The sequence below is a fragment of the Canis lupus genome, chromosome 15 (genome assembly GCF_011100685.1).
Source record: "Canis lupus familiaris isolate Mischka breed German Shepherd chromosome 15, alternate assembly UU_Cfam_GSD_1.0, whole genome shotgun sequence".
Taxonomy (NCBI): domain Eukaryota; kingdom Metazoa; phylum Chordata; class Mammalia; order Carnivora; family Canidae; genus Canis; species Canis lupus.
Window position 1 is genome coordinate 62344359 of NC_049236.1, and position 15035 is coordinate 62359393.

The 15035-nt window shown below is 34.9% G+C and overlaps 1 protein-coding gene across 2 annotated transcripts in view; it reads left to right on the forward strand.

Annotated features, from left to right (window-relative positions):
* Window positions 1-15035, forward strand: part of TLL1 (tolloid like 1) — a 194536-nt gene that overhangs the window by 112448 nt on the left and 67053 nt on the right. The window contains exons 8-10 of one of the 2 annotated variants that reach the window (XM_038559154.1): window positions 613-737; window positions 10059-10174; window positions 10283-12436. In XM_038559154.1, coding sequence (XP_038415082.1) covers window positions 613-737; window positions 10059-10174; window positions 10283-10315 — 274 coding nt within the window. In that variant the 3' untranslated portion in view covers window positions 10316-12436. Of the gene's footprint in view, window positions 1-612; window positions 738-10058; window positions 10175-10282; window positions 12437-15035 lie in introns of those variants that run through there. The other variant, XM_038559153.1, reaches the window with a different exon arrangement.

Consider the following 15035-nt stretch of genomic DNA (forward strand, 5'->3'; position numbering starts at 1 on the left):
TGTGTGTGTGTGTATCAAAATACTATTTTGCTTTAAACTGTTCTTTCTAAAATTTGATACCATTTTTCCTGGTCTTTTAACATACTATAATACTTAGACTCCTAAGAATATATAGGTTAAATTCGTAATTTAACTAAAAAAATGATACATTTTGTTTGGCTTTTACAATTTTAGTAAAAATATGTAGTATAGGTTGTCCTTAAAAAATAGACTTCTATGAGGAAAAATTGTTTTACAATTTAGGAATCCAGGGGGTTCTTAGATTTGCTTAAAATCCTAAACCTAAAGCCGTGGTATACTTGGTGGGGGACCATATAGAATTCTAGATTTTTAAAAGTTTTTCCAAGTAAAAAAAAAAAAAAAAAAAAAAAAAGTTTTTCCAAGTAAAAGTGCATTTCATCATTGACTTTATGCTAGATATACAATTTAATACAACTACTTTTTCTACTTTGATAAACATGTTTTGAAAGTCCAGCATACTATTTGAAGCCCAACACTGATATATTTTCCCTTTACTTGACATGAGTTTGAAAAAACAAATCTTATACTTGTAGGGTATGTATGTGTCTTAATTTGGTGACTTATGTGTGTCTTGCTTCTGATTTTTTTCAGGGGGATGTTCCTGGATACTATCCTCCCCTCGCGTGACGATAATGGCATACGTCCTGCAATCGGTCAGCGAACCCGTTTAAGCAAAGGAGACATTGCACAGGCAAGAAAGCTGTATAGATGTCCAGGTATTGCACCAGATGAAAACAGAGCCATAATTGTGCCTGACTGTGTTCTTGCAGATGAATAAGCCACAATTTACTGAACTGTTTACTTGTGTCTCTCCATGCTGGCAAGTGACGTATTCAGTTCAAAGTCAGTAATCATAAAATGAAATGAGAGAACTCTGGAACACCCATTGATATAATTAAAAACAAATTGCTAGAAATCAAATTTAAGGCACAGGGATAGTATTTTTTTTTTTCTTTTAACTTAACAAGTAAAAGAGCAAAAAAGCAGGATTGTTTGATAGTGGTTATTAGTTGCATGATTTCATAGTCAAATGTTGGGTTTTCTTGCCAACATAAAAAGAATATCCTTTATTTCAACTTCAGAATTGAGGCCTGAATGATCTTTTTCTTGCAAGTACCATCATGAATGATATATAAATTAAGATTTATGACTGTTGCAAAAAAATGAGCTCTAACTGTGTTGCTAATGGGTTACTCTATGTTTTGTTTTCACAACTGGACAAAATTGTGAAAAAGAGATGAAGGGAAGATCTTAATAAGAGTGTTGCAAGGGAACACCGGGTATTGGTCCAAAAAAAGAAAAAAGAGTCTGCTTTCAATTGGAAATGCTGCATACTCTATGTACCTCCTGCATAGTCAAAATCCTTTGAAATACCCTGTATCAAAGAAATATGTTTAACTTTGGTTAGCACAGCTTTTCCCTAAACTTTCGTTCATGGACGTATGTAAATTACACGTGTATGTGTGGTATTTATTTTTTTTAGACCTAAATTTCCACAGGAAAGATGTATTTGTAAGTGAATAAGTGAATGGCACCACTGTGACAACAGAAATGAGTGATCCTTGGCTAGTTTCTGGCAGTACTGGATTTATTACACTTTTTAAGTAGAAAGTTTGGGGGAAGATTGTGTGATTAATAGCAATTAGGTAAATAGAAAGTTCAGATAGGAAACCATTTCGTTTGTCTCTCTAAATATGTGTGTGTGTTTATATAATACCACCTCAAAAGCACACTAGAGATGCTTTTACTCACTGCGTTGTAGGAAGGCCAGTCAGTAGGAATCAGAAAAGTAATCAAACTTATGACACTATAATTTTCAGCCTATAGCTCTTAAATATTTAAGTTACCATGGGAAAATATATATAGTTTTCACTTAAATACGTAAACAAGCTATTTTCTTACTTGAAATATAGTGATACTGTGTGCATTGGTTTGTTAATACAGTAAAACCACATCGATGAAGGTTTATCAGTAGCTCCAAGAACATTAGTGGGATAAATGTTAAAGATTGATAACTGTAGATAGAAGTTTAAGTAAGATTACTTATTTGAGAATTATCTAGGAAGAGAGTAGGAGTTCAGAAAATGAAATGCGGGTTGCATCTTGGTTTTAATGCAGAAAAGGCGAGAGTTCTAAAACTGCGGAGTCCTTTGGAGTTTGTCTTAGTGTTTTCTCCTGTTAGAAGTTGCTGGTGAATAGAGCCGATCAGAGATATTTGGCAACATTACTCCAGCTTTTCACTTCTTATCAGTTTACCCTCTAAGCTCTTCTGGATCTGCATTTTATAGAGGTATTCCTTAAGAGATTAACCTTGAAAGGAATACCGGCCTGGTTCACACTTCAATATTTAAGGTTGTAGGTTTTATGGTCCATGATAAGTGGGGCCCTGAGTCCAAGAGGGCAGGTCCCTAATAGGCAGGTAATAGTAGGCAGATTGGAAATAGTGTTGCTTTTCCATTAATAACATAGTAAATGTGTTTTTATCTATGAGAAGGCGAACAGCCTTAAAAAATATGCATTTTTAATTTCCTTAAAGCCATATAAAGTGTTGTTTTTTATGAGACTTTCTAGCTGGCAAGCAACTTCTAATCCATCATTCTATTTACCTATGCCAAATATATAAATTAGATTTGTATAGGAATCCTGAATTACTTATTGTACAGTCAGGGCATACTAGTCACGAAAAAGCTCCATATAGGAATAAAGTTGTGTTTTTTTAAGGTGATGGGATGAAGATAAGTTTCTTTTAGTTTAGAATTATTTTCCTTGCCATTTCTTGTTCTTTTAGAAGCAGGCAAGAAAGCTCTCCTTATGTATTTAATATAAAGAAAGAATAGGATTCTTTACAGCTGTGCCCCTCCTCTAACACGAGACCCTGGCATCTATCTCCAGACCACATCCCAGAAAGGAGAAGGAAGGGAAATAAAAGGAGGCCTGCCCAGCCCTGGGATTGGATAGGTTTCCAGACAGTGCTGCCTGAAGGCCAGTCCTGTGTCCTTCCTTCCAACAGCTTCCAGGTCTTTCTAGCATTAAAGCATCTAACAGGACACCTGCTAGTGCTCCTTGGCCGGCCTGCCTTTATAATCCCTTGCATCCTACATACTGTCAGGACAAGATATGCCCAAGCAAGGGTGGACAATAGGGCATCACTGCAGTCTCCATCGTCCCTTAGCAGTTGGCTTGCGAAGGAGGTCTTTTCTAGGGTGTATGAGTCGGAGTGGGTATTCTTCTCTTCGTAAATCAGTAATATGTACTATTGTTCTCCCTTTGCCGGGGGGGGGGGGGGGGAGGCTTGTTTTTCTTGTGACCCTCATTTTCTAAAATGTATTTTTTTCTACTTTAAGATTACTTTCCTTTTTGATTTCTAAACTGCTTCATTGAACTCTTCTCCTGGTACAGTTACCAGTCTTTATTTGCATTTTTTCTCTTAGGTCTGTAGTCCCATGGCGTTTTTTGCTTACTTAGGACTTCACCAACCGTCAGTCCAAATATTCTTCAGTAAATCCTCCCCAATAAATATGTCAAGAAACATAATAAAATTTGGGAAATTGCAGAATAAAATGAAAGCTATAAATCAAGGGCCTTCTAAATATTAGAATTCTTCCTTATTACATAAAAGTGTGTGTGTGTATTCACCCATAAACATGCGCACAGTCTGAGTTCACAAATTTGGGAGTTTTCCATGCCAGTATCTGCACAGCAGGTGTGCTGGATGGGCCTGTCTACAGATGAGCATCTGTGGGTGGAAGCCAGTCCCCGCGAGCATGGACCCCGAATACTAGAAACGTTGCATTCCTTTAATCCCTAGTTCATTAACTTTACCTTGAAAATGGAAATAAGGTTCTTATTAGTTCCTTAAAGCGTTAATCTCTTGGCTCCTGGTATAATTTTCTGAGGTTCCAGACGGAATATACTTTCCATATGTGCTTGTACATACGGAGATCATGGCTAAAGTATTGCCCACATGTAAAAAAAGTAATTTAGCCAATTTTTCCCCATTTACTCATGGAGTCATTTATTCATCTCCCTGCAAACAGTCCCTGGGTCGGTGGATGGTACCACACAGGGATAGTCAGGCAGCCCGAGCCAGGAGCCAGAACCGGGAAGGGCCTCGTCCCCTCCTTCCCTCAGTGTCTCCAGCTAACCAGTCCTATTGCCTTCTTGGAGTCTTACCTTCTAGCAGTGCATCCCCTCGTCTAGGAGCCTCATCGTTTTTCTAGATTGTTGAAATGCCTAATTCACCTCTTGCCTCCGTTCTGACATCTCTTTAATTCTCTGGCCATTCTAAGTAGGCTTTGGAATATGCAAATCTTACTCTGTTTATTTTCAGGATAAAGACTAATCTCCTTTCCTTCTGTCATTCCAAGTTTTTTTTTTTTTTTTTTTTTCTTACCTCTTCCCGGAGTCTTTTCCCTAGGTTTTTTCCCCTACAGCCTGGGTTTTCGCCTCCACTTCACTTAGCTCCTGGTACCACAATGTGCTTGCCTCCTTCCTCCTCCGCCAGCCAGGATGCTCCTAACTGCCTCGGGCTTCAATCCCAGCTCAAGTTTAGGATTGGGCTCCTAAGTCACCTCCTGCTTGGAGACTTCCAGGCCTCCCCTGTGGGAAATGCCGCATTCGATCCCGGTCTTTGTGTCTTACTCATATAATTATCAGTTGACTTGGCCTTCCCCACACTGGATTATAGCTCTGTGGGATTGCAGTTGGATTTTCCCTCATGGTATTCTGGATCTGATGGAAACCAAGTGCTCAGTCAGTCGCTGCTGAATGAATGAATGAGTCACCGTTAACTCGTGGAAGGCATCAGATGTCATGGCCACGGAGGAGGAAGCCCAGACTCCACGCCCAAAGCCCAGCCTCTGGGGCGTCACACGGACAAGATCACTCGGAGAGGAAGGGATCCTAAAGGATGCTGCGCAGGTCCCCGAGACACGCCTCACGGGGCTGAACGGTGTGGGGCGGGAGAAAGGTCTCCCCGCAGTTGGTGTTTATGCTTCATTTTAAAGGGTGATTGAGACTTGGCTAGGCAGTTACCATCGAAATGCATTTTTAAAACATTTCAGTAATTAATCTCACATCCTCTCTCACATGATTTAGGATTCCTTGTAACATTTTCTTAAAATCATTTTACATTTTATTCTACATTTTAGAAATCATTTAAACCTATATTTATTATATTTAAAAGTTTAAGGGATATCAATATGTTAATTAGGAAGCATTAAATTGACTAGATAACAGTTTTCTTTCTTCCCCTAATTCCTCAATTTGTCAAGATCCTTTCGGAAGAGACTTATCTAATAGAAATTATTGTGCATCTCTGTCTGTGTTTTCCTTAGCCTCAGTAAAATTATAAATGCGGTCCTATAGAATATGGAGAAAGGCAAGTTCTCAATCTTTGGTGTCGGGTGGATAGTACAGAATTTGGTGAGCAAAGTAGCCATAGATGGACATGCAGACAGCTATGAATTTAACAATGTCATTAAAAGGACAAGAGTTTGTGATAATTGCTCAACAAGACACAATCCAAGTAGTATTTATACAGTTTAGGTATCATTTTCTATTCTGGAAGAATGAAGGTATATGTAAATCCCCTGATGTAGGAGCGAGATTGATAAAGGACTTAGTTTAACTGCTTTTTTTTTTATTATTAATTATTTTTTATTTGAGCAGAAAAACACATAATATGACATGTACCCTATTACCAAATTTGTGAGTGCGCAGTAGTGTCAACTCCATGCACACTGCTGTACAGCAGGGCTCCAGAATCTCTTCATCTTGCGCGGCTGACACTGTCCACCGCACAGACTCTTCATTCCCTCGCCCTTTCCGCTCCCCGCTTCTGAGTCTGACTCCTTCAGGAACCTCAGGAAGTGGAATCACGCAGGACCTGTCTTTCTGCAGCTGCCCTCTTCCTCTGGCAGAATGTGCTCTGGGCTTATCTAGCGCGTAGCATAGGCCAGATTCCCTCTGTTTTAGGGCCGAACAATATTCTATTTTATGCATATAGCACAGTTTCTTTATCCATTCACCCACTGATGGATGGTTTGGATGTTTCTGTTTCTTGGCTAATGTGAATAATGCTGCAATGAAAACGGGAGCAGAGATACCTCTTCAAGATCCTGTTTTCAGTTCTTTTGAATAAATACCCAGAAGTGGGATTATTGGATCATTTGGGAATTATTTTTACAATTTTTGAGGAAATCCCACACTATTTTCCATAGTGGCTGCACCATTTTATATTCCTACCAACTGTGCACAGAGGCTGCAATTTCTCCATTTCTTTGCTGACGCTTCTTATCTTCTCTTTGCTTGTTTGTTTTTTGATAATGACCATCCTAACAAGGGTGAGGGGATACCTCATTGTGGTTTTGACTTGCATTTCCCTGATGATTGCTGATGTAAATAGAACTTTTTTTTTTTTTATACCTGTTAGGCATTTCTTTCTTTCTTTTTTTTTTCTTTCTTTCTGTTGGGCGTTTCTAGGTCTTCTTTGGCCATCTCTTTTTCTTTGCCTATTTTAAATTGGGTTATTTTATCTTTTGCTATTGACTTGTAGGAGTTCCTTATATATTTTGAATACTAACCCCTCATGAGATATATGATTTGCAATGCAAGTATCTTCTCCCATTCGGAAAGTTGCCTTTCACTCTGTTGACGGTTTCCTTTGCTGTACAGAAGCTTTTTTTTTAGCTGATGTAGCCCCACCTGTCCATTTTTGCTTTTATTTCCTGTGCTTTTGGTGGCATATCCAAGAAATCATTGCCAGGACTATTGTGACAAAATTTTTCACCTCTTTTCTTCTTTGTAGTTTCGGGTCTTACATTCACGTCTTTAATTCATTTTATGTTGATTTGTGTGTACAGTGGAAGATAAGGGTACAATTTAATTCTTTCTGTTAGTAAATTGAACACCAATAAAAAAAAAAAATAAAAAATAAAAAAAAAATAAAAAAAATAAAAAAAAAAAAAATAATTCTTTCTGTATGCATATTTCTAGTTTCTCCAATACCATTTGCTGGAGAGACGATGCTTTCCCCAATGAGGAGTCTGGCACCCTTGTTGATCATCAGACCATTACACATGGGCTTATTTGGGGGCTCTCTCTTCTGTTGGTCTGTATGTCTGTCCTATGCCAGTATCATACTGTTTTGAATACTGTAGCTTCAGGTTGTGGGAGCCTCTGGCTTTGCCCTTTTTTCAAGAATGTCTTGGCTATTTTGGGTTTGTGGTTTTATGTGAGTTTCAGGATTTGGTATTTTTTTTTCTTTCTGCGAGAGACGCCATTGAGGTTTTGGTAGAAATTGCGTTGAATCTGTAGATTGCTTTGGGTAATATGAATATTTTAACAATACTAAGTCTTCCAATCATGAACACAACTCGTCATTCCCTTGATTTGTCTCATCTTAAATTTCAGCAATGTTTTGTAGTTTTCAACGTACACGTGTTGTACCTTGTTGGTTAAGTTTATTGCCAAGTATTCTATTCTTTTTTAATGATATTATGAATGGGACTGTTTTCTTAATTTCCTTTTGAAATTGTTCTTGGTGTACAGAAATACAATTGATTTTTCTGTGTTGATTTTATATCCTGCCACTTTGCTGAATTTGTTTACTAGTTTCTAACAGTTTTGTGTGTTTGTGTAATGTTTATGGTTTTATACATGTACGATTGTGGCATCTGCCTACAGAGATAGAAGTCTAACTTCTGAATTGTTTTTAGTTTTAGAGTAATTATTAGGGCAGTGGAATTAATAACTGACCACTGTATATTTCTTTATGAGTTTTTTTCTCCTAAATATGACTGAGTTTTAAAGTTCAAAGACATATTCAAATACTTTAGACAGCAATCTTCCTACCTGTGTAAGAGGTAGCTAAAGGTTGAAAAGAGGATTCAGGGCATAATAACATTTAATCCCTACAAAGCAACTTTATTAAATGTTATGTTAATTAAATGTTCACTTAACAAGAGAAAACTTAGGCTGAAGCTTCTGAGACTTTCTTATAGGACATAATTAGTAAGTGGTAATGCCATGACTAAAACTTGTGTTTTCTTATCCAGAGATTTTGCTCAGTAAATGAACAGCATTTTAACTTCATAGCGCCACTTTTTTCTTGCTTGATTTTTCTTTAGTTTTTTTTTTTATAATAAACTTTGCTTCTCATATCTGGATATTAATCAGCCTATGGCTGGGGAAGGTACTAAAATATCTTTTGTAGTAGGGATCAGATAGTCAGGACAACCACACTTTCTTATAAATGATTATAAGCTTTATAAGCAAATGCTGTATAATAGATTGACTAAATATTTGAATTATATGCTGTATTCTATTTTTCATTTCATAAAATTCTCCATTTCATCTTTATCAGAACAGTATTTTTTTTGTGTACATCTGTGGATTCAATATATTTGTTATAATTCCACTTCAGTAAATGCAGGACCAACATTCTATGTGGCTTAATGTACTTTTCAATCATTAAAGAATTTATTTTTAGACTGCTATCAATTACAGTATTTTACATTGAAACACACTCACCTCCCAAATGATTATTTAGCATCTGAACTGATCCTACTTAGAAGCACGTTGTTTGCATTAATAGAATCTTAATAAATTTTCATTTTTCTAAGTGTTCTTGTAATGTTGCATTTATCAAGAGCTCTCAGATGACTGATGGAAAGTACTGAATTATGTATTTTTGACCTTGAGCAGCTTCATTTTGTTCTAAAGGTGCTTTGACCTGCCTATTCATCAAAATAAACACTGCTTACTTCTACTCAAGAGATATTTTGTTGTGCAAACTTAATATCTGTGTTTTCAAATAAATATTTATATCATGTCAGACTTTTTACAGCTCTGTTTTGTTTTCAAAGTCATCATTTTTCTTTCTTCATTTGACTTAAGATATGCAAAGCCATTTATTATTTATGGAGGATTTGATGAGATGAGAGTTCACCTGCTGGTAGCTATGACTCTATAATATGGTAATATCTCAGTCTGATTTCAGTCTCCTTCAGATGGAAAGAACTTTTTTTTTTTTTTTTTATTGAGTGAAGGTTATAAAGATGACAGGCTGCAGCAGAAGAATTATTCTTAAATTCAGGATACTTAAAGCAGCCTGGTTTCGTGTGGCACAAGCTATGTCTTACAAAGGCAACAGGAAAACCCATTATAGAATGGTTCTGACCACTAACCTTGGCTAAACCAATGAGCTAATTACACTCTGTGTCTTTGTTGAAATGGCCCTGAAGATATCAATCACACCGATCTTGAGGCTGTGCAGCTGATAATTTGCTATTTTAGATAACTGATAATTACTTTCAAGAAATTAGACAGTTGTAGTAAGAGGCAAACCTAATTGCTTTTCCAGTAATTTTTACTTACGATCATCAGAAATGAGAGAGTAAATAAATGTCCACATCTTGTAGGAAAATTTCAATCTTCCTTTATGTTTTTAGCTTTTCAATTATTTTCAGCTTATTTTGAGAAAAATTTTCATTGTGTGCGACATTTTTGGTACCTTTATTGATTGTATTCTAATCATTATTTAAGATATCTTATTTTCCAACTTTGATATTTGCTATGAAATTTAGCCTCACTTTACACTGAAAATATTAATTATATGTCATGTGATCCTCTATCCACTTCAAGTACTTCAACTAGATACCCACTGGCCTGAATCTGAATATGAGTGACTGACTGACTCTTTGGGAATGAATGAGAAAAGTCTCCATGAGGAAGAATTTTATGAATGCCAGATTATCTCATAATCTTGTTTTATGGTTAGCCCTAATGATGCCATTAAAATGGTATGCTAAAATCCTGGCAGTAGAGACCTAAGAAGAAATTTACTTGGAAAGGAAAAGTCTTTTATAGAACACAAATATATATTCTCATCTAACACCAAAAGACTCAGGGCTTTATTTATCATGTCAGTATTTTTCATAAAAATTAAAAGAATGATCTTATCTTTTTTTTATGGAAATATGGATAAGTCATGTCTTTAAAAATGAAATATATGTATCTTTTTCCCCCCCTTTTAGCATGTGGAGAAACCCTACAAGAATCCAATGGCAACCTTTCCTCTCCAGGATTTCCAAATGGCTACCCTTCTTATACACACTGCATCTGGAGAGTTTCCGTGACCCCGGGGGAGAAGGTAGTTTATACCATTGATAGTTCTCATTTAGTATTATATAAATACAAAAGTTCATCTTCTTTTAAATGTAATTTGCTTTATTTTTTATTCTTATATGATTCTTCAAAGAAGAGAGTAAAAAACTCAGAAGATTCATCATGAAAATTGCTCAAACTCTGGGAATGTTTTGAAAAATGTAATTTAAAAAGAAATAGTAAATGCTCCAAAAACATTGAAATAATACAGATTATGTTCTCAGGCATAATGAAATTCAAGGTAAAAATAGGTATCACAGAGATAACCAGAAAAATCCCACACATTTCAAAGTTAAGAAATATACATAAAATATTCAGTTCAGCTAAGAAGCAATTACAGTGGAGGTTAGAAATCATTTTCAACTGTAATATAACAAAAATACTGAATAGCAAGGCTGTAAGACTCAATGAGAGCAGTACTTGGAAATTCACAACCGTCATGCTCACATTAGCAAATAAAAAATGCCCTAAACTAACGAGTTAGACATCCTTATTCAGTGGCTATTAAAAGGGTAATAAAATAAATGGAAAGGTACGTAATGGAGGAAGTAATAAATAAAAGATAAATTAAGGAGATAAAAATAACATGGTACAGAGTATGAACAAAATTGGTACTTTGAAAAAACTTAGAAATAGTTCAAGAAAGCAAAAGAATAACAGGAAAAGCACAATTATCGAATCACTAGAATAAAAAGATTATTATAACCATAAATGTTCTAGATACCAAAATGAGAATAAAAGAGTATTGCCAACATTATGGCAGTAACTTAAGGAATATAGATGAAAGGGGAAAATTCCTAAAAAAAATATTACTGAGTTCTTACTCAAGAAGAAGAAAAAAGCTTGACTACTCCTATAATCACTAAAGAAAATGAATTACTGTCTAATTGAATCATTAGGTTTTTTGTTTTTTTTTTTTCAGCCATGCAAGTCTAGGCTCAGATGGCTTAATTAGTGAGTTCTAGCCAACATTCAAATAAGAAATAAGTATAATCGTATATAAACTTTTTATTCCAGGGAATAAAAAGTGAGATCCACTCTCCTATTTATATGGCTAACAAAACCTTGATAGCAATCCTGAGAAGGACAGTATAAAAAAAGGAAAATTATAATCCAGGTTAACACTTGAATATGGATATAAAGTCTCCAAGCCAAACCAAAGGTAGATGCATATGTGTGCACATGTGTAGACACAAGCACCATTAGATGTATGTTTCAATTAAATCTAGAAAAAAAAATCTATTATTGATGTAATAGCAACAAACCCTGAACAAATGGGGAATAGGTATTTTCTTAATTTTAGAAAATTGACAAAAATAACTGTAAATATCACTTTTGTGAAAACTCTGAAATTATTTCTTTCTACCACACCACTTCTTTTTCAACATTTTTGGTGGAAGTCACGGCACATTAAGGCAAGAAAATGGAATTAAGCATAATAAGGATTGAAAAGGAAAAATATTCCCTTTAGCATATTTAGTTGGTTTGGTTATAGAGTTTTAAATCATTAAGAAAGGAAATAAGTGAATCTATTAACTTCTGGTTTCTGTCTTGAACGCTAACTTTAAAATCTTTCCAGACCAAGATTGTATTGATACTAATCTTTATTTTTGCCAGTTACTAAATAGTTTTTGTTATTTGCTTATGACTAATTCACCTGGAATGACTTAACTATACTTAAAGCTTTGGTGAGAATGCAACTGAGGTTAAAGAAAGTTTGAGATTTCTGATAATTGAATGTTGTTAAGAGAATCATGGGTGTGGAGCTGTCCAGGGTGTTCCAGGACTCAGTGTGAAAATGGAATGAAACATTTGCGTGACATGAATAGTTTTTAAATATAAAAAGTTACAACTGACTTGGAATACATAAATGCATACATAATTCTCTATACAGTCATTTTTAATTTAAGAATTAAAGGTCTGTAATGAGAATATTTTATTAAAATCATTTTGAACAAGGCGTTGAAGAGCAAAATATAAAAGCTGAAAACTATACATGATTTTGAAAATAAAATTACAGAATATGAATAGTTTTTTTTTTGAATATGAATAGTTTTGAACAAGGTTAATAAAAGTAAATCCACTCATAAGAGCAAGATAATACGGGAAAAAAAATTGTTCCTCTTATCCAGTTGCATTACTTACACCATCAGTATTCAAAGTTAATTCACTTTTCTTATATGCATAGTTACCAATAAAACTCTATTTTCCAAATGGTACAAATAGGAAGAAATCAGCACATCTATCATCTTTTAAAATTATTTTTCTTAATATTATATATGATGATGAGCAAATAAATTGAATTAAGTGGTCAGTGAACAATATTAACTCATTTTTCATTCTTGTGTTTATATTAGTGTTTTTTGTTTGTTTTAAATTTGGGTTTATTCTGATCTTTTTTACTTCTTTCGTTGGCAGTTTAACACATTGATTCCAATACTAACCTTTAAGGCTATAAATTTTCTTCTAAGAACTACTTTATCTGAATTTTACTAACTTGACATACGGTATTTTTGCTATTTTCCAATTTTTATTATCTTCTTTGTCTCTTATTATTTTTCCTCAACTAACATATTTTTTGGTAATATATATTTTCTTATTTGCAAACATACATTTTCTTCCCAATTATCCTCTTCTCCTTTAGACACGTCTAGTGAGAGACTCTAGTCTGTAAGATGTCAGTGTTTGAAATATATTGAGGCTGGCAGTATGACCTTGAGTGACCAGTATTCGTGAAGTCTAGTCATTGCTTTAAAATTGGGGTATTTGGGGGCCCAGTCAGTTAAATATATGACTCTTGATTTCAGTTCATGTCATTGATCTCAGGGTCCTGAGATGGAGCTACATGTCCTGCTCTGAGCTGGAACCTGCTTAGGATTCTCTCTCTCCCTCTCCCTCTGCCCCTGCATCCACTCTCTCTCTCTAGATAAATCAATCAGTCTTAAAAAGGAAATGTATTTATTTTTTTAAATAAATATTATGATTTAAAATATTTTATTCTATATTATTATATACATACTATGTTTAGACTATAACATCTTTCTGATAATTAAATTGTTATGATATGCCGTATTTCCTTATCTCTAGTTATGATTTAGGTTAGTACTCTATTTTCTCTGATATTAATAGGGTTACACATTCTTTTGATTAGTATTCTTCCCTGGTTATATCTTCATCTTGCTTTAGACATTCATTTGTTCTGTGGTCTTGTTTCTTGGGTATGTCCTTATAGACAGCAAATAATTTGGCTTTATTTTTATTTAATTCATGGTGGCTAATTTGTCTTTAGTGCTTATTGCAGTTACATTTATTGTGATTACTGATGTAATCAGTAATTACTATTTTTTGTTTGCATCCAAATGTCCCACTTTGTTTCTTTTGTTCTACTTTTTGCCTTTTTGTGTATTGAATTTATGGTTTCGTTTTCCCTCATCTCATTTATTTTCTACCTATTGGTTTGAAAGTTTTAAATGTATATTCTATTATTTGGTACCTTTTTTCTAGCAGCCTTCTTAATAGAGTCATGTCTAATTGATATCCTTATCCTTCTCCCAAACCATAGAAAGATTCTAAAAAAGAGGTTACAATGTGTAGTTATCTTCATTTTATATGCTATTGTTTTTATTTTTCCTCAAGTTTGTTTCATCCTGACATAAATGAGATATTGTTTTTTTCAGTTAACATTTGTTAAGTTATATACGGATATTTATCAAAATTTTTATTGTGGTAAAAAACATGTAAAATTTCCTGTCTTAACCATTTTTGAGTGTATAGTTTAACAATGTAAGTACCTTCACATTGTTGTGAAACAGATCTCCAGAGCTTCTCCATTTTGCAAAACTGAAGCTCCATACCCATAAACCATGTCTGTTTCTCTACCCCTCAGTGGTCCTCTGGGAACCACCATTCTACTTTCTGTTTCTACGACTTTGACTACTTTAAATACCCACATAAGTGGGAGGGTACAGCATTGGGTTTCTTCTGTACTGGCTTAATTCATTTAGCATAATGGCCTCAAGGTTTAACCATGTTTTAGCATGTGACAGGATTTTCTTCCTTTTTAAGGCTGAATAATATTCCATTGCAGGTATAGACCACATTTGTTTATCCATTCATCCGCTGATAGACGTTTGAGTTTCTTCCACCTTTTGGCTATGGTGAACAGTGCTATGAACATGAGTTTGTAACTATCTCTGTAAGACAGTTTCCTTTCAGTTCCTCTGGATGCACTGCTGGATAATTTGGTAGTTCTGTTTTTAATTTCTTAAGAACTTCCATATTGTTTTCCATAGCGGTTGCACCATTTTACAATCCCACCAGCAGTGTAGAAGGGTTTCAAATTCTCCATATCTTCACCAATATGTAGTATTTTTTAAAGATTTTTTATTTATTTATTCATGAGAGACAGAGATAGAGAGAGAGAGAGAGAGAGAGGCAGAGACACAGGCACAGGGGGAAGCAGGCTCCATGCAGGGAGCCCGACGTGGGACTCGATCCCAGGACTCCAGCGCTAAACCGCTGAGTCACCCAGGGATCCCCATTATTTGGTTTTTTGATAGTTGCCATCCTCATGGGTGGGAGGTCATATCTCATTGTGGTTTTTATTTGCATTTCTCTGATGATTCGTGATGTTGGCCATCATTTCATCTGCTTCTTGACCATTTGTATATCATCTTTGTAGAAATGTATCTTCAAGTGTCTTGCTCATTTGTTAGTTGGATTATTTTATTTTTTCTTGTTGGGTTATAGATCTTTACATATTTTGGCTATTAACCCCCTACGAGATGTATGATTTGCAAATATTTTCTTCTGTTCTGTAGTTGCCTTTTTTACTCTGTTGATTGTTG